This window comes from Choloepus didactylus, chromosome 5, assembly GCF_015220235.1.
Source record: "Choloepus didactylus isolate mChoDid1 chromosome 5, mChoDid1.pri, whole genome shotgun sequence".
In the NCBI taxonomy this organism is placed as follows: domain Eukaryota; kingdom Metazoa; phylum Chordata; class Mammalia; order Pilosa; family Megalonychidae; genus Choloepus; species Choloepus didactylus.
The window spans coordinates 148,243,293-148,270,040 of NC_051311.1; the positions used below are offsets into that span (position 1 = coordinate 148,243,293).

Genomic DNA, 26,748 nt, shown 5'->3' on the forward strand with positions numbered 1-26,748 from the left:
ACCATTGATAATTTCTCTTTGTGGATCCTTGGGCCTTTCTAAGGTACTTTCCTTCCCCAATCTGTGAATTTGTGTTTTTTGCTCTCTCTCTCGCCAAAGAACTCACAACATTACATTCTACAACTCTGGAATCCTAGACTCTTCATTCACTGATTCTAGAGTGTACCATATTTATTTGATTTCTTATATGAATAAATGCCAAGATGAAGTTTGTTGCTATTGCTTTTAACACTGCACATTAACTTGTTTACTAAACAATCTACGTCCCTACACTGACAGTCTACCAAGTGGATCTTTTAACTTCATTTGTGGATCTCGTACTCTGCTCTTAAGTTCATGGATTTCTAGCTTTATATAACATCTACAGGTCACGTTTGAACTTCTCTAGGTTTTCTGGTAGTGCTGTACTTGAAGCTTCATCCCGAAATTATTTATGATGTCTTGCATCTAGATTAAAAATGGTTATATTTCCAATACTTCTATTAAACATAGCTATAGTTTAATCTCAGATGTGGTCTTACGTTATACTTCATTAATGTACTTATCTAAATTTGATTCTCCTTAGAAAATGTTCACAAAAGGCACATTTTGGAATGAATTTAAAGTTTAAGCATGACTATGCATACAGCTAAGGTGTATTTTTCATAATTGTTTTGAGGTGATTTTACCCTATTGTTGGCAGGGTCCACACATATCAGCCTACCCTCACGTTGACTGCCAGTGTCTCCCCTAAAATTTTTATCTACCCCATTAGCTGCTGACCCTTTCTGTTGAACCTCCACTCTTTGCTTTTTTTAACCTGCTCAGAAAAATGCATGTACAGTTGGTAAAATGTCAAATGTTACCGTTTCAGAATTTTTTGGAGACATAATGTCAAAATATATAACAAAACATGTTTACAAGGTATGTCATTTGAAATAATGTGGTGATAATGATTATATATATTTATATATACGTTGTTGCTATTTCTACTTGAAACTCAAATGCTTAATATTCTTTTTGGGATAGTTTAGATTTCAACAAGCAATATCTTAGGGGACAAAAAGAATTGGATTTCTCAAGAAGAAAAGAATTCAGAATTTTGACTTGACTGTCAAAGCCCCTGATTTTTATACTAAAATAGAAAGCATATAATGCCGATTTTAAAAATCTGGCTGTAAATGTATTTTGGTCTTAATGTGTTTATGGTAATTTCATTTTGTTTGGGGTACAAATAGTATTTACATTGATCATGATAGGAAGACGCTGGATAGTTCTATAGCCATATACTTTCTTTTTAATAAAAACTAAGCATGTTATTTAAAACAAGATTACTTACATCAATTGTACTTTGTATTTAAATAATTTTAGTCACTAATATATTAAAATTCTAATTTTCACCTCAGGAATTTTTGTTCATTGGATTACATCTGATTTATAATGCTAACGGAACTGAAAATGTTGTGGTGGACTTAAAATATTTCTGTATAGTAATGCACCATCCATTGCCTCTTGTCTCTTCTTCCTTACCCACATCTTTTCTTTTCATTCTTTTCAGAATAAAATGAATCTTGAACTACCACAATTTTCTCAGTGTAAATTAATATTTAACTAAACACTGACTAGTGTACTTGATTATATATGGTTATTACCTATATTTTGGATTAATATATGTATACTTTTTGAATGCATTATTTATAAATGTACTTAATGTGTTTTTCATGGTCAAATCTTTTTCATGATCCAAAAATAACCAGGTTAAAAAATAAACTGATCCAATTCATTTATATATATTCATTTGCAGAATCAAAGAACACATTTCAGTTAAAATACCTGAGTTCTTTGTTTTATTAATATGCAACAGTATGATTTCTATATAAATTTACCAAATATCAACTACATTTTCAGTTTAATGCATGATTTTCCAAATTACATTGGCATTTTTGTTCCCTTTTTCACCTTCTTGCCTGTCATCAAATTATTATGCTATTTCATATCTAAATATGAATTTCACGTCTATGATGAGTTTGTATTTGTATTTAATTGATTGTATATTTTGACCACTCAACTCAGTGTGGGGTGTGGAAGAGGAAGAAAAAGTTGCTTTTCACTTTAGGAATTAATTTGCTCATATGGTCTCCACCACTAGGGAGACCAAACTCTAAAATCCTTTCCATGTTTTTACATTTTGTGAAAAATGTTTGAAAACTTCCATTCAGTGGATCTAGTAGGCTAGGAACATCCTTGTGATATTGTCTAGCAGCCAGGTAACATTTATCTTCAAGGCCAATAAGAAGTGAACAGAACCACTGGATTGAATTTGAGGGGAAAATCCCAAATAAAGAAACACAGCTTATGACACTTTTCAGTATTATCATGTGGTCAAGTATTTTGATATTTGATATTAATCATCCTGTGACAAAATCAACAGATCTTGCTTCTTCTGTGAACAAATGACAATTTTAACATTTTTTTTTCATTTTCCCCCATAGTTATATTTAGAATCAAATAAATAAAATACCTACATTTGTTTCAACATGGAAAGGCCAAAGGGACCTAATGTCTACATCCCACAGGAATCCCTGGTCATGGTAACTCATGAGGATGGTCTCCGATGCTACGTCGGTGAGAACACAGCCTCCCTGGGACCCCGGCCCAGTCAACTACCCTCATCCCCCACTGATCCCATCGTGATTCTTAACCAATTGGGCCCAAATCCCAAAACTCTAAAGCCAGCACCAGCACCCTGCCCTGCAGCACCTGCCTCCAGTTACACTTTCTAAAGCAGAATTTGAAGGATATTTACCTGGAACAAAGAGTTTTGTACCAGGACCAAAAACTTTGAATCCCTGGCTCACTATCAGAAAACGTTTCGTAGAAATCTCCCTTTAGGCCCGTCTTAAAATAACACCCCTGTTTACTTCATTACTGATATGTCTCTAAAAAATAGCACTGTTAATGTTAACAGGAATGAACGAAGGTCACACTAGACCTGAATGTAATCTACAACTTAATCTACCACGTCTGCCTGCCCAGTTTGCCTATGTCTTTTCTCATATTATGTATCATTAATCTTAGAGTCAGATTTTCTTTCCTCATCATTTTGTCTGAAACTTCTAAATCTACTACCAAAAAGGGTTATCATATATAAAATCAGTTCTTTGTCTGGAGGTAGAGTTATTAATATTTAATTTTCCAGGATATGTAACAATATGAATATTTTGAGTATTTTATAAATGTACATTCAATAGGATTTACAGAAATATTGTCATTTGTGTGAGTCCTGGTTCACATACATGAATAGTGTGACAAATCAACAGCTGTTAGTCATTAGACAATAAAGAAGCCATTTAAGAGGTCAGGCCACAAAGGAATAAATATTAAGAATATAAAAGTATGATGATGTCTGTAATACATAGTGGTCAAGACCATGATCTTTAGGTTAGACAAACATAGCCTGCAATCCCAAATTTGCCACAATAGCTAACCATGTGACCTTAAAGAAATAGCTGAACTTCTTTAAGCCCCAGTTTCCTCATCTGTAAAATGTGGATACTATAATCTCATGTATGGATCTATTGAGTAGTGAGATACAGAATTGAGAGGAGTAGTGCCTGATCCTCAATAAATATTAGCTAATAATATTATTCTGTTTCATAGGGTGGTATTGGACCATTTTCAAAAAATTCTTCCAACAAATATAACTATTTGATAAAGCAATAATTCTTACACAGATTAAGAGAGGAAAGAGCTGCTGATCCCAAGCCTGCCGCTCTACCAGCCCTAGGTCAAAGAATATGGGGCCCAATCAAGCCAGAATCTAGAATCACTATCCACTAGATATTACAAGTGTTTTGAGGGTTTGGACTGTGTCCTATCTACCCTTTTATCTCCATCATCTAGCACAGAGTCAGTGATAAATATTTGCTCAGAGAATAAATAAATAAGACCCAGGAACTCTTTTCATGGACCTTGTAGCTAAAATGATTCGAGTTCACAAATTCCATCAAACTGGCCCATCTCTAGGAAATATATGAAGCACCACAATGGAACCAATTTTGACTCATCGGCATACTTTCCAAGAAGCTAGAGTAATAAGAAGTGTAATTTACTGGCATTCCACTGTTATTTATCATTAAGAATTCATTTTTTGCCCTGCTTTTAGAGAAGATCAAAAACAAATAATGCAGCTTCTGCAGACTTAAGGGAGAAAAGAGCATTATATTTTATCCCAAAATACACAGAAGAGGAATATCACTTAAAATATCTACAGGAAAAGTATCTTCAATGAATAACTTACACTGATGGCTCACCGATACAGTCCTCAGAACATTAATTTCTAGCCTGAGTCAATCAGTTTTTGTGAATTCTACAAGTAGAATTTCAATTTACTTATAATGAAGAAAGGAAATAAAACATTTACAAATTAGTCTTGCTTCCATATCTAGTGACTAGCAGCTTTAAAACTGCTGTTCATATACTGAGGGCAAGAATTTTATACTCAGATATCAGACAGGTCCCAAACTGTATTCCCACACCCACCCCCTCTCAAAAGCATTATCAGTTTTTCATTGTGAGGGCAAAAATAGAAAAGTTTACTTACCGGGAGGCATTACTAAGAGCTTCGTCCCTTCTCCAAATTTCTTGATCCAACCTGAGCTATCACACTAGTTACAGCCTCTACAAAAATCATGGGCTCCTGAGATTCATGATGTGACAAGGAGTTAAAAGCTTTGTACTTGAAATTTCATTTTCTGGGTTCCTTTGGAAGACCTTGAATATAAGTTTTGTGGCAACTGATATTTTCAAGTGCTCCTTGGATAAAGGGGCCCAATATGTCATTTCCAAAGAGCAGGAATAACTGAAAAACACCGAATAGAAAGCAGAAAGTGTAGGAGATTCAGAAGACAATAGACCCACTGATCAACCAACTACTTTTCTAAATTACCAAGGAAAGCCTTCACAGAATTAGGGGTCTTTTTCTTTCCAGGTGCACAGTTATGTTACAAAGTAGAGATGACATCAAAGGGAGGGTCCTTCTGTTGTCACAAATACCAGAACTGCTAGCATTCTAGGATGGATCTCTGAAAAGAAGCAGCTCTTCAGTAACCGAGAGATGCAAATATACCAACTCAAATTGATTTGTGAAAGGGGAGTAGACATCCCATTTCAGTCAGTCATTTTTAGTTCTTGGCAGCATGATTCTTTACCTGAGCAATGCCAAATGAGAGAAGTAGTTCTGTGATGACTATTTTTCCTGGAATAACAGAAGAAATTTTTAGGATTCTGTTTCCTATGACATAACAGATTCCTTCTTTAAACCACAACTTGAAAAATAAATTAATTTCTCCAGCAATCCAAAGCAGCCTCCTGGAGGCTGCTCTGTAATCCTATGCTCCTTCCCCAGGAGCAGGGAAACGAAATTGCCAGTATGGGCTGAGTGTTCTGGTGGGGAAGGATGAGATGTCCAGCTGTAAGGAGTCAGAGAGCACAGGCCCTGCTGAGGTCCACGTCCACCGCAGACCATCTCGTGCCAGCCTGAACGCTGTGATTGGAATTGCCCCTGCTCCCAGGGAGGAGATATGAACGTGGTCACACTCAGTGGCCGTCCATTCACAGAGGCTCACAGCCCCCCACCCAGTTAGGAGGAGGGACGACTGAAAGAAAACCATGCTCAAGAATGTTTGCCTTTTGAACTGAGAAGTCCAAGTTATTGTTATTGATCTGTCAAAAACAACATCCCATCAAGTCACTTCTGACATTTTGTCCTCTGTTTCACCTTATTCCAAGACCATGAGAAATGTCAGGAATCTTCAGTGTTGCCTGTTATTTCAAGATCCACGAAGGGTTTTAGTAATAAATTGCAAAAATTAAGTAATTAAAAAGCCTTTTTTAAATTGATAAGAAAATATAAGTACTATGTGAAGAAAAGCATAAGATTTTAACAAAGGGCTTAAAGTAAACCTGGATAGATGGAGACACAAACTATATTAATGTAAGGAAACCCTCAGTATCAAAGATTCCAAAACCTTTTCATCTCACATAGAAATTGACTACAATTCCATTTAGAATTACATTGTTTTGTTTTGTTTTGTTTTTTGTAGTGGAGACATTTGGGAACATGTCTGAGAATAATTGTGTACCTTGGGTATAGGAGCTTAACATGTTAATTCACTTAACACATCCATTTATAGGAGATAGGAATGTTCAGACATATTTACAGTATTTTCAAATAAAATTCTTAAAAAAAGAGTAAAGAATGAGTACTCACTGGGGTCCTAGAAGGAGAATTGCACAATCAGATCTGTGCTTGAGGAAGATAAACACCCAGCAGAAAGGAAGGTGGACCGGGCAGGGGAGAATCCAGCACAGCAGACACTGTGGGTAAGATGAGAAAAGGCAGCGGAGTCGTGCCCACGTTTGGCAGTGAGAGGCGGATGGATGGCAGAAGGCTACTCAATAAACATTAACAGGTTCATTCAAGTTTTAAACATATTCTCATGAAGTTAAATTACCACCTCAGGAGGTTGGCAGTTAAGAAAAACACACATTAACATCAGGAAGATCAGGTTCAAACTCAAACTCTTCCACTCCTGTTGACGTGTCCTGGATACACACTTCTCAGAGCCTCACTTCACTCATCCTTAAAATGACTATATTACATATTTCTCAGGATGTTTTGAAGGTTTAACTGAGGAAATGAGCCTACAACAGAGCTGGGGACACTGTGGTCACTCAAAAAATTAATACTCTCAAATCATCAATGCAATGTTTCAGGCACAGGGAAATTACATGTTAAGAAAGAATGGAAACATCTTTGACTTGTGCATAAAAATTAGTAATGTTGTTTCTAACCCTACTATTATGTACCGTGCACACTCTCAACCCACTCAATGTTCTGAGGTGACCACCTGAGACAACTAATTCCAATCAGGATTACAAATGAATAAAGAAATGGGTAAATAACAAGCACATCAACCGAAGTAAAGCACATGTTCCAAATGAATTGCTTGGAGTTTTGCATTACTTTCCAAATTTGACCATGATAACTTTGCCATTGACCCATCTAAACTGAGTTTCATAGAGCATTTCATTTGAAGGTATAGCTGCTATTTTCAAACAAAAAAATAGTTTATACATTTTTACATTGCTTTATTTTCTAGACATCAATGGCTTTTAAATAAATTAGTGAATGAGTATGTTACAGAGACTTAACTTGTCTTAAAGCAAAATGAGCTTATTATCTAGTATGTACAAGAGGTAAAAAACAAAACAAAAAAAAAACACACACAGTTAAGCTCATCTACAAGTCGCTAGCTTTCACAGTCTGACAACTGATTTCATATATGTCATTTCTTAGATGATGTCAGATAGGTTTCCATATGGTACAGTGGTCATACGAAAACACTGATTTTACTGGCTTTTAGCAAATCAGGGTCAATGTCTGAGAGAGGCTGGGGTCATTTCACTTCCAAACAGGTTGTGCCCCTTAGAAATTTTACCATCTGTCTTCATTCTGAACTTAATGATCTCCTAGTCTTTTAGGGCTTCTTTTGCACTTTAGGTACTTAACAAGACATAGGTACATTTCAGATACTTCTCAATTTACAGAGCACCCACAGGCAAACTTCCTTGGAGCAGCACTTTCCTTTGTTCTGCAAACAAAGATATGTTTGTCTGTTCTGAACAGATGTGCATGAAAGTCACTCTGCAGTGTGGAAGAATCTCTCTTGGGGAATAAACACCCCACCCTCTGCTCCAAAACTCCTTTCTATTTCCCTTTGTCCTGCCCCAGAATCTCACTATAGTAGAACTGCGATCTCAGTAGGGAAAGGGAAGAAAAGTTATAAACTTAGGGCTTACTCTGAATCAGGATCACTCATACATTTACCTCTCTCCAGCTTTACCTATGACCTAGTTTTCCAGGCTGCCGTGACAAACACTACACAGTGGAGAGGCCTAAACAACAGCAATCTATTGGCTCACGGTTTTGAGGCTGGAAGAAATCCAAAATCAAGGTGTCAGCAAGGCTTGCTCTCTCCCCAAAACCTGTATCCTTCTGGTGCTCGCAATTCTTGGGGTTGTTTAGCTTGTACCTTGACGTCCTGCCACACAGCAGTCCTCTCTCTTCACCTGCTCTTACAATTTCTGCTGGATTCTGGCTTCTCTTCATTTCTCTCTGACTCTGGCGCCTGGGTTCTTCTCTTTATAAGGCCTCCAGTTATAGATTAGGACCACCTGGCTCAATTGGCCACCTCTTACTAAAAATAACATCTCCAAAGCTTCTCTTCACAAGTGGTTTCACACCCTCAGGAATGCAGATCAAGATTAGGAACATGTGATGGTTGAGGTTCATTATTCAATCTACCCAAACCTAGAAGATGGTTATTACTAATAATCATAGGAAGAAACAAAGGGTCAGGGAATTCCAACTGAGTTGGGATTTCAGTCCAAATTCCCAGGATCCCTGTTCTTTCAGCTCCTCCCAAATGCTCGGGTGTAGCAGAAAAGATGGGGGCAGCTGGGGACCCAGGTTTCCCGGGCTATGCCAGGACCACATAAATAAAGGATGCATATCTCAAATACTCGAGTATAACCTTATGTTGTTTTCTGAGAATTGTGGAAAATACCAACTTAAATCAAAAGTAAGTGAAAAAGTTGCTTTGGATGTTCTAAACAGCAACGGCAGTCAGTACAAGCACTACCAAAAGGTTCTGTGAGGATACGGTCTTATGTAATCTGAATATCCAGTTAACTCCAACACTTTGCCTTCTTTTCACCTCTCCTTGAGTTGCACTCAGAGATACGGGGAACATTTGGCCCTGCAGTTCAGAATTATAATAGGAGGTTATGCTGCCCAACCTTGCTGAGTTCCCTGTACACGTCAGCTGAAAAATCGAGTCTCTAAACCTGGTGTAAGTCAGAGCGTGAGGCGTGGCCATGCTCTACACTGGACCCAGAGCCTTTGACAGTCAACTCCAGCCCCAAGTGCACTGGATGGGGCCTGATGTGGGGTTTGCTTTCTGGCAGGTTTTGGGGTCTCCTGCCCCTCTCTGTCAGATCCAAGATCATGGGAAACTCCTCAAGATCACTCGGAAAGGGAAAACAAAATAATGTGGAAAGTCAGGAAAACACCATCTGCTTGGCAAAACTTCCTTGTCTTCTTGTTAAATGGCCCAATCCACCTGCTCTGTGTGGTCTTGGTCCATGCATTTGGGCATAAAGCTGGGTAAGGACACACATACCAGACAGCTGGAAGGACTTTCTCAAGGCTGCAGTGTGGAGCAGTGAAGCCACATTTTGCTGAGTAGTTACTATGAAACCACTTTTCAGTTTGTTATTCCTCATTTCACTTCATCCTCCCTATAACTCTGCCAATACAAAGCTGGGCTCAGAAAAAGTCAAAAACCTTGAGTAGTGCACACAGGGGAGAGATGACGGTGCTCAGGTCTGTCCTCCCATCTAAAGGATTTCACTGTTCCTAACTGCCTCGGACTCACTCCCCCAGGTCCCCTTGGTGTCAGGAAAAGTAACTCCTAACCCAACTTCCCGCTTCCTGCTCTCCTCCCCCTGTCCATCTGCCTCCTCCTCACCCCACCCGCAAACACATACTGAGCGATTTGTGACAACACGCAATGCAAATCATACCATGGAGAAAGCATTTCAAGAGAATGTGGCCAGACAATGAGTTTACAAAATGAAAATATATCCAAAAACAAAACAGAACAAAAAATCAAATTTATTGAGAAGTATGGCACTGCTTTCCATTTTTCCAAATCTCCTTCATATCCGACACAATAGGGACAGCATCTCCTACCTGCTTCTGACACGTCCTGTTGGGATATCACAGCCCGTGTAGCCTCTGGTGCAGGCTGACTACATAAATGATTCTCTGCTATTTGAACTCTGCACAGGAGGCAATCATCTCTCTTTCCCACCCTTCCTGGGCAAGAAGGTCAGAAAATGCTAGAAACACAAGGGTAGATGAAAGACTGAAGGTCCTCAGGATGGTGACGTGGGGAGGAGGGATGTCTGGGAAACTGTGGCTGATAAAGCCAGAAGGAGCAGAGGGGTGGGGCTGGAGCTTCTGTAGTCCTTGAACCCCCAGCTCCATCCCAGGACATTTCCAGGGCTCAGTTCTCAGGCAGGTTAGCAAGGGAGAAAGTAGGCACTGTCCAGAGGATCGCAGGTAGATGCCTAATTGCCCCAAGCAAATGGCTTAACCTGACCCTGGGTTTTCTCTAATTAAAATGAGGAAAGTAATGAAAATTTCCTCATTTTATTTAATCCCCATAACGTGCTGAGCTAGGTGACTGACAGAAATGACTGCTCAATAATCATTATTTATCATTAGTATTTATTTATTTCTATTATGCTATCCCTGAACCAAAGCAGGTTTGGGGGTGTCCTCTGGAACACTAAGGTCTCCCCTCTAGGAGATGAGCCCAGAGTATGGGAAGATGAGAGAAGGCACCAGAAGTCACTCCCACCTCCAACACCTGCATATCACACACTATCTGTCCAAGATGCCTTGAGGAGCTCCTGTGTATCTAGAGTGGGGTTCAGTCTCCAAAATGTTTTGGAACTTACTGTAGATCAACGGTTCTCAAACATTTTGTATCAGGACTGCCAAGCACTCTTAAAGCTCAATAGGACCCTAAAGAACTTCTGTTTATGTGGGTTATGTCTGTTAATATTTGCCACATAACTATTTTGCATATTATTATACATATAACTAATTGCATATTATTATTGACATATTTTAATTTAAAATACCTGTATTTTCCAAACAAAATTAAATTTATTGAGAAGAATAACATTGTTTTACAATTTTGCATATCTCTGTCTGACTCAGTAGGAGACAGGTGGATTCTCATATCTGCTTCAGATACATCCTGTTGAGGTATCACACACCATGTTGCCTCTGGAAAACTACAATGCATACCTGTGAGAGAATGAGGGCAAAAAACACAAATAGTGTTTTTTTATTGTTATGAAAATACTTCTGACCTCACAGAACCCCTGGACAGTCTCAGGCCTCTCCCCACCCATCACTCCCCCATCCACCTATAACCCATTTTATTTTGCTTTGCTTTATTGTGCTTTGTAGATATTACATTTTAAAAAATTGAAGGTTTGTGGCAACCCTGCATCGAGCAAGTCTATCAATGGCATTTTTTTCCCAACGGGATGTGCTCACTACATGTCTCTATGTCACATTTAGGTAATTATCTCAATGTTTCAAACCTTTTCGTTATTTTTACATCTGCTATGGTGATCTATGATATTTGATGTTACCATTATAATGGTTTAGGGACCATGAGCAATACTCATATAAAACGGAAAACAGTTGATAAATGTTGTGTTCTGACTGCTCCATTGACTATTCCCCAGCTCTCCTCCCTCTCAGGTCTCCCATTGCCTGAGAAACAACAATATTGAAATTATGCCAATTAATGACCCCCAAATGGCCTCCAGTGTTCAAAGAGTCACACATCTCTCACTTTAAATCAAAAGCTAGAAATGATTAAGCTTAGTGACGAAGGCATGTCAAAAGCTGAGATAGGCCCAATACGAGTCCTCTGTGCCTAAGAGTTAGCCCAGTTATGAATGCAAAGAAAGAGTTCTTGAAGGAAATTAAAAGTGCTACTTCAGTGAACACATGAATGATAAGAAATTGAAACAGCCTTATTGCTGATGTGGAGAAAGTTTAAGTGGTCTGGATAGAAGATCAAACCTGCCACAATATTCCCTTAAGTAAAAGCCTAATCTAGAGCAAGCCTCTAACGCTGTTCCATTCTATGAAGGCTGAGAGGAAGTTGCAGAAGAAAAGTCGAAAGCTAGTAGAGGTTGGTTTCTGAAGTTTAAGGAAGGAGGTCTCTCCATAACATAAAAGCGCAAGGTGAAGCAGCAAGTGCTGATGTAGAAGCTACAGCAAATTATCCAGATCTAGCTAAGATCACTGATGAAGGCGGCTACACTAAACAGATTTTCCATGTAGGTGAAATAGCCTTATATTGAAAGAAGATACCTTCTAGGACTTCCATAGCTAGAGAGAAGTCAATGCCTGGCTTCAAAGCTACAAAGGACAGACTCTCTTGTTGTAACTGTGACTTTAAGTTGAAGCCAATGCTTACTTACTGTGCTGGTTGAATGTATTATGTCCCCCAAAACGCCATTATCTTTGATGTAGTCTTGTGTGGGCAGATGTATGGGTGTTGATCAGATTGTAATTCTTTGGGTGTTTACGAGGAGATGTGCCCCACCCAACTGTGGGTGATGACTCTGATTGGATAATTTCCATAGAGGTGTTACCCCACCCATTCAGGGTGTGTCTAAATTGAATCACTGGAGCCATATAAATGAGCTGACAAACAGGAAGAACTCAGTGCAGCTGAGAGTGACATTTTGAAAAGGAGCTACAGCCAAAAGGGACTTTGAAGAACACACTGGAAATGAGACGAGCTTCAGCTTACAGAGACATTTTGAAAACAGCCTTTGAAAACAGACTTTTGCTCCAGAGAAGCTAAGAGAGGACAAATGCCCCAAGAGCAACTAAGAGTGACATTTTTGAGGAGCTGAAGCCTAGAGAGGAACATTCTGGGAGAAAGCCATTTTGAAACCAGAACTTGGAGCAGACACCAGCCACATGTCTTCCCAGCTAACAGAGGTTTTCTAGACACCATTGGCCATCCTCCAGTGAAGGTACTTGATTTCTGATGTGTTACCTTGGACACTTTATGGGCTTAAGATTGTAACTGGGTAACCAAATAAACCCCCTTTATAAAAGCCAATCCATGTCCAGTGTTTTGCATTCCAGCAGCATTAGCAAACTAGAACACTTACCATTCCAAAAATCCTAGGGTCCTTAAGAGTTATGCTAATTGTACTCTGCCTGTGCTCTACAAATGGAGCAACAAAGCCTGGATGACAACAGGTCTGTTTACACATGGTGTACTGAATTTGGTGGATTCCTTTCAAAATGTTATGTTCATTGATAATGCACCTGGTCACAAAGAGCTCTAATGGAGGTGTACAATGAGATTAATGTTATTTTCATGCTTGCTAACACAACGTCCATTCTGCAGCCCATGGATCAAGAAGTAATTTCAACTTTCAAGACTTATTATTTAAGAAATCTATTTTGCAAGTTTGTAGCTACCATTGAGAGTGATTCTTCAGAGAGATCTGGCAAAGTCCATTGAAAATCTTCTGGAAAGGATTCACCATTCTAAATGTCATTAAGAAAATTCATGTTTCATGAGAGGACGTAAAAATATCAATATTAATAAGAGTTTGGAAGAAATTGATTCCAAACTTCATGGATAACCTTGAGGGGTTTGAGACTTCAGTGGCAGAAATAACTGCAGATGTGGTAGAAATAGCAAAAGAACTAGAATTAGAATTGGAGCCCGAAGATGTGGCTGAATTGCTACTATCTCATAACAAAACTTGAATGGTTGTAAGAGTTGCTGCTTTTGGATGAGCAAAGAAAGTAGTTTCTTGAGATGGAAACTACTTCTGGTAAAGAGTTGTGAACACAGTTGAAATTACAACAAGAGATTTGGATTATTACGTCACCTTAGTTGATAAAGCAGTGGTAGAGGTTGAGAGGACTGACAACTTTCAAAGAAGTTCTACTGTAAGTAAAATGCCGTCAAGCAGCATTACATGTTACAGAGGAATCCTTCATGAAAGGAAGAGCCAACTGATGCAGTAAACTTCATTGTTGTCCTATTTTAAGAAATTCTCAGAGCCTTTAGCAACCACCCCTATGATCAGTCAGCAGCCAGCAACATCAAGGAAAGATCCTCCATAAGCAAAAGGATTATGGCTTGCTGAAGACTCAGATGATGGTTAGCATTTTTTTAGCAATAAATAATTTTAAATTAAGGTATGCACATTGTTTATTTAGACATAATGTGATTACACAATTAATAGACATCAGTATAGTGTAAACATAGCTTTTATATGCAATGGGAAACCAAAAATTTGTGTGACTCACTTAATAGCAATATTTGCTTTATTGCGGTGATCTGGAACAGAACCCTCAATATCTCTGAGGTAAGCCTGCACAATGAGGTCAAACTGTAAAAGCCTGAACCATGCATATTCCAATGAGTTATACTTCTACCTGGGACTGGACAGAATAGTCCTTGGGTCAGAGCACCCACTCTGCTTTCATAAGGTGATATGGGACATTTTCCACTTTATTTTAAAAATGCTCAGCAGCCCTCTTCCAATTGACCCCATTTGTAGCTGATGTTAATGTCTTCTGTTAAGCCTTGTTCAGATTGGTTATGAAGTCATTTTGTCCCTACAAAGGAACTTTCTATTGTTTTGCTGATTCAGCAAGTGATATTCAAAACTGAGTTGAACTTGGCCTGAATATAACTGTGTTCTTGGGGGAAAGAAGCACGTCACTGTTGCTGACATCTACGGTCTCTCTATGATAATAGATTCAAAGACGTGTGGCTTGTGTCACCCTAACTGAGAAAATGAAACCAAAAGGCACCAGCATCAGTAAATCAAATACCACGGAAAAGCACAGAAACTTGTAGAATGTTGGGAATTATCTCAGTCCTACCAGAGGCCCTCCGTTCTTTCTTCACAAAAATGTCATGAGAGCGGACTTAAGGGGCAGAATCTAAACAGTCCTGGGCATGAGAATGTCAACTCACATAGTAGCTAACTGGGGTAAACATTGTATATAAAAAACAGAGAACCCAGCCTCGCCATAGCACTAATAATACATTTGATGTCAATCTCATATGCTTGTGTAGATGCATGTTTTCTTTCCATTAGCTCTGACCTTTTGAAAGTAAGCCAAGTTGGTTGTGGTTTAACTGTTCTTATTTTATATTGTAACACTGTAGCCACCCGATGCACAGCCCCAACCAGTAGAGTTGCTTGGAGCATGTTTCATGAATCAACCACATTTGGCAGAGCACATAAACAAAAGCCTGAGAAAATACAATACTGTCAGCTGCACCAACACTGCCCCACCACCTGCTCAGTCTCCTCCACCACACTCTCTCTATACACACTCCTCAGTGACGGGCAGCCCAGGCTGAGTTGGGAAAGGAAGACGGATATTTAAAAGGGCAAGAGACCCCATCTAGAACCCCACCAGTGAAATCAGCCCCACAAAGCTTTCAGTGATTTTATATTTTTCCTTCTTTTTTTTTCTGTACTTGCCAAGAGCAGAAACAGTCCCAAATCTCTAAATAAAGGGCCATGCATTTAGCCTAACCACATCTGACAAAGTTCAATGGAATTAAATGGTAGATGTAAATTAAATACAATATTTCTTGTGTCTGGTTGGTCTTTTCTGTTTTCAGATGGGAACCAGTATTTGGTTTCCAAAAGAATCTATTTTATAAAAACATGGGACTGTTAAAAAGAAACAAAAAACCTGCCCAATTTTAAACAAGACATTAATTCCAATAAAAAGATTTTACTTTAAAAGTTTCATTTTTCACCCACTTACCCATCCATTGAAACTTTTGTTTTATATTAATGTCTGTAGAAATATACATACATGAATTCACACATGCATATGTAAGCAGGTGTACAAAATGAGTTACATTCTTGTTTGTATTATTACTCAATAGAAAAATGGTCAAAGAATGAACAAATATTTCTCAGTAAAAAATATAAATGGTCCTTAAACATAAGCAAAGGTGCTTCTCTTCAGTCACAGTAAGAGAAAAACAAATTAAAATTACGAGATATTCTTTTTCACCTGTCATATTAGCAAAATCCCGATGCTTGTTGGCAAATTCTGGCACTCTCATTATTTCAGAACCCACTGGTGCTCACTTCACGGAGGGCAAGTTGACAATACCTATGGAAATTACGAAATAACATAAAAACACTATTATTTACTTTGGCATTGTTTATAATAGCAAAATATTGGAAATCAGCCAAGGATCTCTCATTGAATAAAGTATGATACAATTTGCAGGTGAAATATTATGCAGTTAAATAAAGGTCCCTATATACTGACATAGAAAGAGAAATACAAAATAATGTATACTGTATACCACCTATTTGTAAGAAAGGTGGTAAACAAGAATATTTGTTTTATATATGTGCATACGATTTATATATATGTACTTTCATAATTGCATAAATAAAAACATTCAAGAAGCAAACAAAAGTGTGACCAGTAAGAAGTGAGGAGGGAGGGGAGACAGTGCCTAAAGCTAAAATAAAATAATAAATAAATAAATAAATACAAATAAAAAAAAATAGGTCTGGAACCTATTTCACCACTAGAGGCAAGTATAGCAGAGGCTAAGGGCAGAGATTTCTTGAAGCCAGGCTGCTGGGTTCAGCCCCCAGCGCTGCCTCTTACTAGCTCTGTGATTATGGGGAGGTTCCTTAGGCCTCTCTGCCTCAGTTTTCCTGTCTGTAGAGTGGAGATAACAGCACATATCACAGAGGGTCATTGTCAGAATTAGATGAGTTAACACTTACCTAGGCCAGTACCTGGTATATAGCAATCACTGTACAAGCATCTGCTCTCAGTACTGCCTTAGGATGTTCATCGCTGCTCTGTAAATTGGGATCAAAATCAGAAATTATTTAATTTGAACAGTTTCTTTTAAAGGTGGGTGAACTGAGGCAGTGACTTGATCCAGAACAAATGAAACAGCTAGTTAGAGCCAGACCCAGTAGCCGGGGCTTTAACTAGGTGTGGGGTGTGACTTCTGGCCCAGGGGTCCTCACCACACTGTGGCTTCCCTGAAAGGGGCACCTGTGCAGTGTGGAAAGCGTGCTGGGCCGGAGGGAGGCCTAACCCACTGTTACCTCAGAAATGCCCCGAGACGGAGCAGGTCTTCCCGAGGGCGGCTCTGAGGACCTCTGCCTCGTACAGTCTGTGGAAGGGGCTGGGGTCGGAACATTATCACACCCAGAGGGCACCAGCAATCGTCCTGAGGATGTCTGAGGCTCACGGTACATTTCATTAGCTCCCCCTAAGGAGGCAGTTGCAAATTCAGGACACACATATGCACAGAGTATAAGATTAGGGGAAAACCAGAGTAGGTCAGAGGTTTACCCAAAGAGGAAAGACAAATGGAAATTACTGACAAGCCAATCAACTAGGGTATATATAAGGAGAAACATCTAGATGCACCCCAAAGTCCTTAAGAAAACTCTTACCACCTCCCTTGACAATGCCTTTAGTAAAGAAGCAATGCATATCTGGGTCTGTTTTTTTGTGTTGAAAGTGGGAGAAGGGAAAGCCACATGATGTGCTAAGAATTTGTGTTCTAATTTCAGAGACCTGGCTTCATAGCATGACAACAAACTAGTGACCTTGAGTAAGTAACGTAATCTCTCTAATCTATAAACCATGAAGCACACGACCCACCTCAGAGGGCTCTTGGAGGATTAATGGAATTATGTTTGAAAATTTCTGGTGCATAGGAGGTCACTGAGTCCCATTGCCTCCACATCTACCCTCCCTGCAGAGAAATAAGATTAGAGATCATGATCAGTGCTCATGGTTGTGGTTTTTACTATTTCTAAACTAGAGCTACCAACAGTAGGTGCTAAAGCTGTAGAGGATTTGTCTGTATCAAACCAGCATTGAATTCACGAAGCAACACCAGGGGGCACCATGTCTCCATTTCACTGGCAAGGAAACTGGGAGACAGAGGTATCAAGTAATGTGCCTGGGGTCACATAGACACTAAATACCAGGATGAGAATCCAGCGCTTTCCCTATTTCCTCCGGCCTCCCCTGGGGGGTTCTTGTGGCACTTGTGAAACACTAGTATTGAGCTCAGCTCAGTGCAAACCCCGTGAGATATGCTGCTGTCTTCAGGTCCCAAATCAAATGACTCTCATTCTGGCGACCTTTGAAAGAGAAGTGACATTTGCACCTTCATTTGTTTGTGGTTGCTCCTGAAACCCGTAGCTCATGGAAAGCGTTAATCCAAAAGCACAGGGAAAGAGAAGAAAATGTGGCATTAGACCGTGAGCACAACCAACATTGAATTTCACAGCTCAATGTCATGCTGTTTCTTACCTTGGGATTTTAATTCAATTTTATGAAGCTAAAGTACACATGGACAAAAGCAGACTTGATGTATTTTTTAAAAAATTTATTGTGCCTATATATGAAAAACAAAATACAGAATCCAAGTGGCAAAGCTGGTGGCTTCAGGCTGTGTGAATGGAGGGCCTTAAGGCAGTCATTGGTTAAGGGACATGAAGGGACACTAAGGGGCATGCTGTCATACTCAGAAAGCTGATTATTTCAGTGGGGTGGAGGGGCTGCTAGGGATTGTGGAGATGATGGTGCTAAAGGCTCCAAGGGCGACCCCTGCCCCTGAGTAGTGGCAGACGTTTCTGTTATTACAGGGTACTGTTCTCTTGGTTTTCCCAGTGCTTTAAGACACCAGTATGCAGTAATGACATAATAGAAAAACACACATGTGAACTGAAATTACCAAAACCAGCAAGAAAATCCAGCTAGATCCCCAGCAGAAAGCTTCAGGGACAGTAAAGGTGAGGAGCAGGGAGCTCCTTCATGCCTCCATCTCTCACAGACTCTTTCCACAACCACAGAACTCGGTTCTTCTCCTCAGGCAGAACACAACAATGGCACAGTAGACCGTGCTCTTGAGGAGGAGGAAGAGGTAGGTGTAATATGCAGAGGTGCTCATGAGCTGCAGCTGCAGGAGATCTAAGAGAAGTTGTTTGATTAGTTGTGCCTGTTCTTTTGAAAGGATAGGACATACAATGGGGCAAGGGTCACAAATATTCATTTCTGTATTAGAATGACACCACAACTCCACCCAAACCCAGGAGTAAATATTTATCTCTTCCACCACTTCCCCCACCAATAATACAAAACAACTGAAAATTTCAGCTGGCAGGTCAAGTTAACACCAAATTCTGCTAAATTCACTTAGAACATTTCAAAGTATTTAAGACTAGGTTTGTATTTTTTGTGAGTGATTCTAAGGGAATTGATATTTATAATAACTAGTTGTTAGCTTTTCTGCACCCCACCATGCCCAAAAGTAGTAATAATATACAAAATTCCTTGAGTGCTAACCAAATGCCACAGATGTGAGAGCTTTGCATATAAAACTTTACCCTTATTTAATTTCCACAGCATATGAGAGAAAATATAATTTCTTTTCCATTTTACAAATAAGGAAACAAGACAGAGAGAGAAGTAATTTGCCAGATGTTATTACTTTAGCAAGTACAAGAGCCCAATTTCAACTCCACTAACACGACTTCACAGAGTATGCTCTTTATTACTCTCTAATTCTGCGTCTCTTATGTAATAAATACCCTAGACATCAAGAGGCTTAGGCACAAATATAAACTGAATTGTAGATTTAGAAGTATGTGAGTCATTACACACTGTGTATTACTACAAAGGGAAGTCCAGATAGATTTGGTGGTCTTGATGGGGGGTGTGTGGTAGATTTTATAAAAACAGGGCATTATAGAAAATGGAGGAAACAGGCTCAACCAAATTCTCCAAAAACGTAGGAGGACATACCTTTCTCATCTGTCTTTCCAAATGTCTCTTATTATGGCTATGAGGTTATAAGAGAAGTACGTATAATGTCCTCTGAAGTTTTGCAAAAACACACTCAGTGTCAAGAAATAATTATTGACAATGAAGGTGGGCCAGGCTGGCAACTCTACGGACCATAAAGCTGACCTACTTCCTATGGAAATATCCATTTTATATGTTTGGTCCTCATAGAACCAAAGGTCCAGGATCATCAGCCCTACGTGCAGAAAGAGACCTCAGAAAGCAATGAGTTTATAATTCCCTCCACCCTGGAAGGTAAGTTGTTTGAATCCCTCCTTGCCTGGTGTGGCAGAAATGGAGGGAAGCTCAGCAGGACTAGAAGCAATGCTCCCAGCCATTTTTCTTACACATATGTAAAGACAAAAGGCTGGACACTAGGATTTATTCTGTATTTTTTTAATGAGTACCCCATGGTATAGCTTCCACATACGATATCACAGCTCTTCAACAGCTATGAGCTTGGCATAATTATTCCAAGTTTGCAAATGAGGAAAATAGTACTCCAAAAACATGAGCTGATCACCCATATTCATGCAATTAATAGTTAAGAGAACTGGATTTAAATTCCAGGATGTGGTTTTCTGATGATGATGCACCCACCCACCCCCGTGTCTCCATTGTCTCAGGGCCTTGGATTTGGAAATTCTTGCACTATGTCCATAATTTATGGGAAGAATAGAGAGCTGAATAGGTATATGGCCTCTTGATTCAGATGGCATAGATGATACCTAGGATCAATCACTAATTAGCTAGGTGACACGGTAAGAGGAAGTTTATTAATTTTAGCTCATTGCCTTCATTTGCTTAACAGTGAAAGAGATTGTACTGCCTCATAGGAATATTATGAAAATGAAACAAGAAAAGGCATGCAGAATGCAGCACAAGCCCTTCTGTATGAGAAGCACTGAATAAGAGCTGGTTTGTGTTATTACATATTAGCAAGGATCGCAGAAAAAAATGTCTAGAAGCAAACTGGTGTGTTTTCCCAAGTCATTATAAACAAAAACACCATGAATGAATAAAGAGCAATGGCTGAAATAGTTCAGAGCACATCACTGTATGCTCTAATTTACAGTCGACTTCAAAGAAAAACTAACAGTTTACTATGATAAGATGACTCCTGGGAAATGTGTGATTAATTTAAAACATCCCCTAGTCTCTTCTGCAACTTCCAGCCATTCTGATTTTCCTGCCTTAGGCCAAGTAAAAAAGTTGAACAGAGGAAAGATGTGCCATACCTGACCTACGCACAAACATTTACAAAAACTTACCACTTTTATCTTTCAAGCAAGCTTCTGTGGAATTATCATGAATGGCAACTAGAAGAAATGAAAGCAAGCTTTGGTCAATTGTTCATCCTCACAATATATAAATAATCTGCTGACAGAGAGACAGTCATTTAAAACTACACAATTCCAGGAGTAAGTGTCCTGATTCTATGTATTTCAGCAGACCCAATTGATTTATTGTGTTTTTGCACATGTTGAAGTTCTGAAGGATATACCTTTTCCTTCTATCACAACTGGAGTGCCATATCCAAAACCTTCCGTCTTCACAGCTCCTAGCACAATGCCTGCCACAACGGAGTTGTTCAATCTACACTTGTTGAATAGAAAAACAGAAATTGGCCCCTTCCTCACATAAAATGTTGGTCCCAAAATGGATGCATCCAATCCTAGAATCCACTACAAAATGTTACACTTTGGAGGGAGTCTGCTTTAAGCGAGTTTCTCATCTGAGAAGATGCAGGTATCTATAACTTCCCAAAGCAAGGAAAGCCCTGGGCTCTTCCTATAAATGCTGATATCCCTAATTCATGCAAATCATTTTTTGGAGTCCTGTTTGTAAAAGCTGACACCTATTGAGTGATGCCAAGACCTGTGTTAAAAGCTTCCCATGCTTTATCTCATTTAATCTCTAATAACAGTCTGAAGAAAATTACATTATGGATGGCTCTATTTTACAAATGAGGAAAGGAGGCTTAGAGCCTCTGTGTAGGTTGTCAAGAGTCATACAAGCAAGTGGCAGAGCCAGTGTTTAAAGGCTATTTGTGGGGGATAAAATGAGACAGGTTATTTGGAAAGCAATTTGCAAAAATAGCCCATAAAATGGGCAAAATAATCAAGAGAAAGACAGCATAATATTCTACTAGTGAGCAAACCAAGAAAATCTTCTCTTCTAGATATTCCTAGCAAATGGCCTTTTGTATTCTAGGCACTTAACATTTTCAGTACAATTTTTTTCCAATAGGAGAAAAATAGGTTAAGTCACACTTATAGTTTTCTGTATGTATAAAACTTGAGGTGAGAGTTGTATTTATCTACAATGTGAAAAAACAAGCACAGATACAAGAACAAATTTCTTTCAACAGTGGAGTCGTATGTTGGATGGAGGGAAACAGAGCTGCACTGGGTATTTTGATTTATCCTTTTTATGCTAGATATATTCTTGTCATACAGATCTGATTCTGGAATGCACTCTTGCACACGACAAGTTCTTTCTTTTTTTTCTGCTTCCTAAAAAGTGGGTTTGAGGTATAGACTTTGGGAAAATCCAGGAATGAAAATACTAATATAAACATCTTTAGATGTTAAAATGTTCTCATGAACTGATTTTAATGTGCCCTGGAAGTCTCTTTTCTTTCCTTAAAGTGGCTTTATTATTTTAGAAGTAAATAAAAATTTCTACAACCATGAATTAATTTGAGGTAAAAACAGTAAAGTAACACTTATTCATAATATCTTTGTGTATCGAGAATTCTCTCTCTCAAAGTTGGGCATAATTATATCTTTAGATTTTATCAAAAACCCTTTAAAAATAGCATATGAAGTTTGCTTTAAATGACAATAATAGAACATTGAACTTACTATATTTCTCATTTTGCCTGATCACTAGAACAATTTGAAACTAACTGGACATTTCAATTCAGTGATTATATTAACTTTGTGATCTGTATATTTGCTTCCCCTCTATTTTCTAGCAATAGCAATAGAAGACAAGGGCAGCTTTTGCAGTCTTACTTTAGTTGCCAAATTTTTAAGGAAACAACTACAATAAATATCTTAATAAGTGCATCCATTTTATGTTTCTGAAAGCAGTCATTCTTCACTGCCATCATTTCATCTGCCCTTCATCACAACCCCACGAGACAGCCTAGAGACATTGACTAGAGAAACTAATGATCTGGGAGGATAAATATAGTGAAGAAATTAGTACTGGTGCATGACAAAGGTCTTCCCACTATTAGTTATTCTTGTACCCTAGTCCTTAAACAGCTCATTTACCATAAGGAAAAACTCAAAATTCCTCCTCCTTTCCAGCCCATGGAGCCTGTGGTCTGTCAACACTCGGGACTTGACGGAACCCATTGGGAGTCACTCACCACTGCTGGGGGCCACATTTAGCCAGAACATCTGAAGCATCTGCCTCCAAGTGACTCTTAGGAACATCACGCCTGAACCATGAGGGACTCTGAGCCATTAGGGAAGAGTGAATTCTCTGTGCTAGAGAGCATCTTCTTGGGACAAAAATTCATCCTAGTCCAACCGACTCATATGTCCTCCAGGGCTGGTGTGTACTAGCAGCAATAAATGTTTGTTCAACTGGATTTACCAATGATGGGGAATATTCATTACATAGAATGTACATGTGTTTATACACATTAGTCTCTCTCAATCTTTAAGAATGAGGTTGCACCTTACAGTCGTATATGAAGTACAAATCTGAAAAAAACTAAGTCTGTGCCAAAGCTACAGGAGCTAAGTTTATTAAATATTTTTTGTTGTAGCTTGCTATTGCTCCTGCAGATGAACACCTTCTGTGTCTTAAAACTTATCATTCACTGTCAACCTCTGTATATAGCAAGACTGAAGTGACAATGACTTTGCTTGCTTGGTAGAACATTCCTGAAAGGCATTAAATTATTCTTATTTCTGGATCAAGTAAAGTCATCAGAAGTGGAATCTCTTTTTGAGCCTTTATCATGTGTTGAGTTGATAGGGGATTTCACATATGTGGCCTCATTTAATCCATACAACAACCCTAAAAAATGTCATTGTGACATTAATATTTTGGTGATGACACTGAAACTGAGCAAAGTTAAGTAAATCTTTCTTATTTCTTCCTTCTTCCCTACTTCTCCCTCTCCAAATCCTATAACATTTTCATTTTATGAAGAAATAACAGTGTACTTATGCTGGCATTAGAGGTAATGACATACAAGAAAGATTTGTATTTGCTTTTTCATTAATACTTGACAGAAAAGGTGGGATGTTATCTTTGGAATTAGTTTCCTGGGAGGTTGTATTTGTATTTACATACACATACCTTTATTTATTGGAGGAAAAATAATCTCTTGATCAACTCCTCCTTTATTGTTCTCATGTTTGACTACACATTTGTGTTCTTCATTCATCGATGCCCCATTCACGGTCAGCCAGCTAAATTTCATGTACGTGTCATTAGTCTCCACTGTTTTTCCGTCATGGGATTCTGGAATTGTCTTGCCATTTTTACCTTCCCAATGTAGTCTAATGACGTCAGGGAAAAAATTCTCAAGAAGGCAAAGATATGTCCCAGCCTTATAAATATTTGTTTCAGCAATTGAGGGAAGAAACATAGTGGGTTTGGGGGAAAGGTCTGCACCCTGGCTTTTACCTGTCAGAGAAAATAGAAGATCAATTTAAAAGAATTATTCAAGAGGCAGCATTGCGAGGTTTGGAACAACTTAGCACACAGTCATCGGAAGAAAAGCTGCCACGGATATAGCACCTACCATAGCTTCTCTTATTATTGTCCTTGTTTTACAGATGGGAAAAGTTGTCGAGAAAGTAACTTGCCAATAGTCACAGCCGTTAAGTGGCAGAGCCTGGATGAAAACCTCCATTTGTTCTTTCTCTGCATGCTACAATGGGGAATGAATTTTAATAACTTCCTATCAAGGTTTCCAAAATTCATACACTTTTTAAAAAAAAAATCTCTCTTGTTTAAGCACAGTGGAGCATGTTTTCAAGGTGGAGAATGGACTAGATAACAGCGACAGCTTCTCTCAAGGATGAGGATCGTTTGTTCCTTCTTAGACGCTCCCCTTTCCCAGTCTGTGAACTTGGGACTTTTGCTCTGTCTGATCAAAGAGCTCGCAACATCACGTTCTACAACTCTATGGAATCCTAGACTCTTCCTTTCATTTCTTATACAAATAAATGCCAAGATGAAGTTCGTTATTGTTGCTTTTAACAACACACATTCACTTGTTTACTAAAGCGAATCTGTCACTGAATACTCGCAATCTACAAAGTTGACCTTTTAGCTTCCAATGTGGATCTCAAACTATGCTTTGAAACTAAAGGACTTCTATTTGATGACTAGCTTTATATAACATCTAAATGTCACATTTGAACCTCTCTAGGTTATCTGGTAATACAGTATTTAAAGTTTCATCCTGAAAAAATTTATGATGTCTTGTATTTAGAAGCAAAATGGCAATATTTCCAAAACTTCTATTACACACGTCTAGAACTTATTCTCAGAAATGGTCTTAGGTTATACTTCTAATTAACGTACTTGCCAAAATTTGTTTCTCCTTAGAATCCATTCACACACAAAAAATACATTTTATTTTGGAATTGAATTTAAAGTTTGAGCATGGCTAAGAATAAACCTCAGGTGTATTTTTCATAGTAGCTTTGAGATGAATTTACACCATTAGTGGCAGGGTCCATACATATCAGCTTACCCACATTTTGACTACCAGTGTCTCCCCTAAAATTTGTATCTACCTGATGTCTGCTGACCCTTTCTGTTGAACCTCCACACTTTCTTTTGTTTTAACCTGTTAAGTAAGATGCATGTAGCTTTGATGTAATACCAAAAGTGATGATTTTAGAATTTTTGCAGACGTGAAAATATACAACAAAACATGGACAAGCCATACTGCTTGAAATTATGTGGAAATGTTATTTGATTATATATATAGTTTCTAATTTAATTTCTACTTGAAACTCAAATGCTTAATTAATATCCTCTTTGGGATAGTTTAAACTTTTAAATAATTCAACAAGCAATTTCTTAAGGAAAAAAAATGAATTGGATTTTTCATTTGAGAAAAGGAAATAATTCATTATTTTGACTTGACTATCAAAACTCCTGATATTTATACTAAAATAGTAAGCATATAATTCTGATGTTTAATATCTGGCTGTAAACATATTTTAGTCTTAATCTGTTTATGTTAATTTCATTTTGTTTGTGGTAAAAACAGTATATTCATTGATAATAATAAGATACTTGATATTTCCACAGCCATATACTTTGTATTTAATAAAAAACCAGTATGTTATTTAAAACAAGATTTTCTTTTTCAAATGTACATTATGTTTACATAATTTTAGTCACTAATAAATATGTTAAAATCTAATTTTTATCTCAGGAACTTTTCTTTCTTCATTGGAATACATCTGATTCATTATGCTAAAGGAATTAAAAATGTAGTGGTGAACTTAGAAAATTTCTATCTAGTAGCATGCCATCCATTTCATCTTGTCCTTCTCCTTAACCACATCTTTCAGTTTCATTCTTTTCAGGATAAAATGAATCTTGAACTACCATAGTTATATACCAATTTACATTGAGAAAATTAAGTATGGACTAGTATACTTGATTATATATGGTTAACATGTACATTTTGGATTATATTACATGCTTACTTTTTGAAAGTATTACATGTACTTATTGGGTGTGTTTTTCAAGGACAAATCTTTTGCATGTTCCATAAAATAAAACCAGGTTAATAAATAAGCTGGCCCAATTCAGTTATATACATTCATTTGCAGAATCAAAGAACACATTTGAGTTAAATGATCTGAGTTCTTTATATTTTATCAATATGCAACACTATGAATTCTATATAAATTTACCAAGTATCAACTACAATTTCAGTTTAATGCAAGATTTTCCAAATCACATTGGTATTTATTTTTGCTCCTCCCCCCCTTTCTTTTCCTTTCATGGAATAAATTATTATGCTATTTCATATCTAAATGAATCTCAGGTTTATGACAAGTTTCTAATGATTGCACACTTTGACCTTGAGTGAGCAGTCAACTGGAAAAAAAAGTTGCTTTTCACTTTAGGAATGCATTTCTTCATATGATCTCAACTGCTAAAGAAACCAAAGTCTAAAATCCCTTTCACTTTTT

The 26,748-nt window shown here is 38.1% G+C and overlaps 2 gene segments (V, D, J or C); both read right to left on the reverse strand.

Annotated features, from left to right (window-relative positions):
* LOC119534592 overlaps positions 1-26,748 on the reverse strand; it is a 140,512-nt gene that overhangs the window by 34,567 nt on the left and 79,197 nt on the right. The window contains 1 exon segment of the C gene segment in view: positions 4,583-4,642. Coding sequence covers positions 4,583-4,642 — 60 coding nt within the window.
* LOC119534594 overlaps positions 18,081-26,748 on the reverse strand; it is a 35,211-nt gene continuing 26,543 nt past the window's right edge. Inside the window, 3 exon segments of the C gene segment in view lie at positions 18,081-18,679; positions 20,824-20,871; positions 23,879-24,208. Of these exon segments, the coding sequence occupies positions 18,537-18,679; positions 20,824-20,871; positions 23,879-24,208 (521 nt within the window).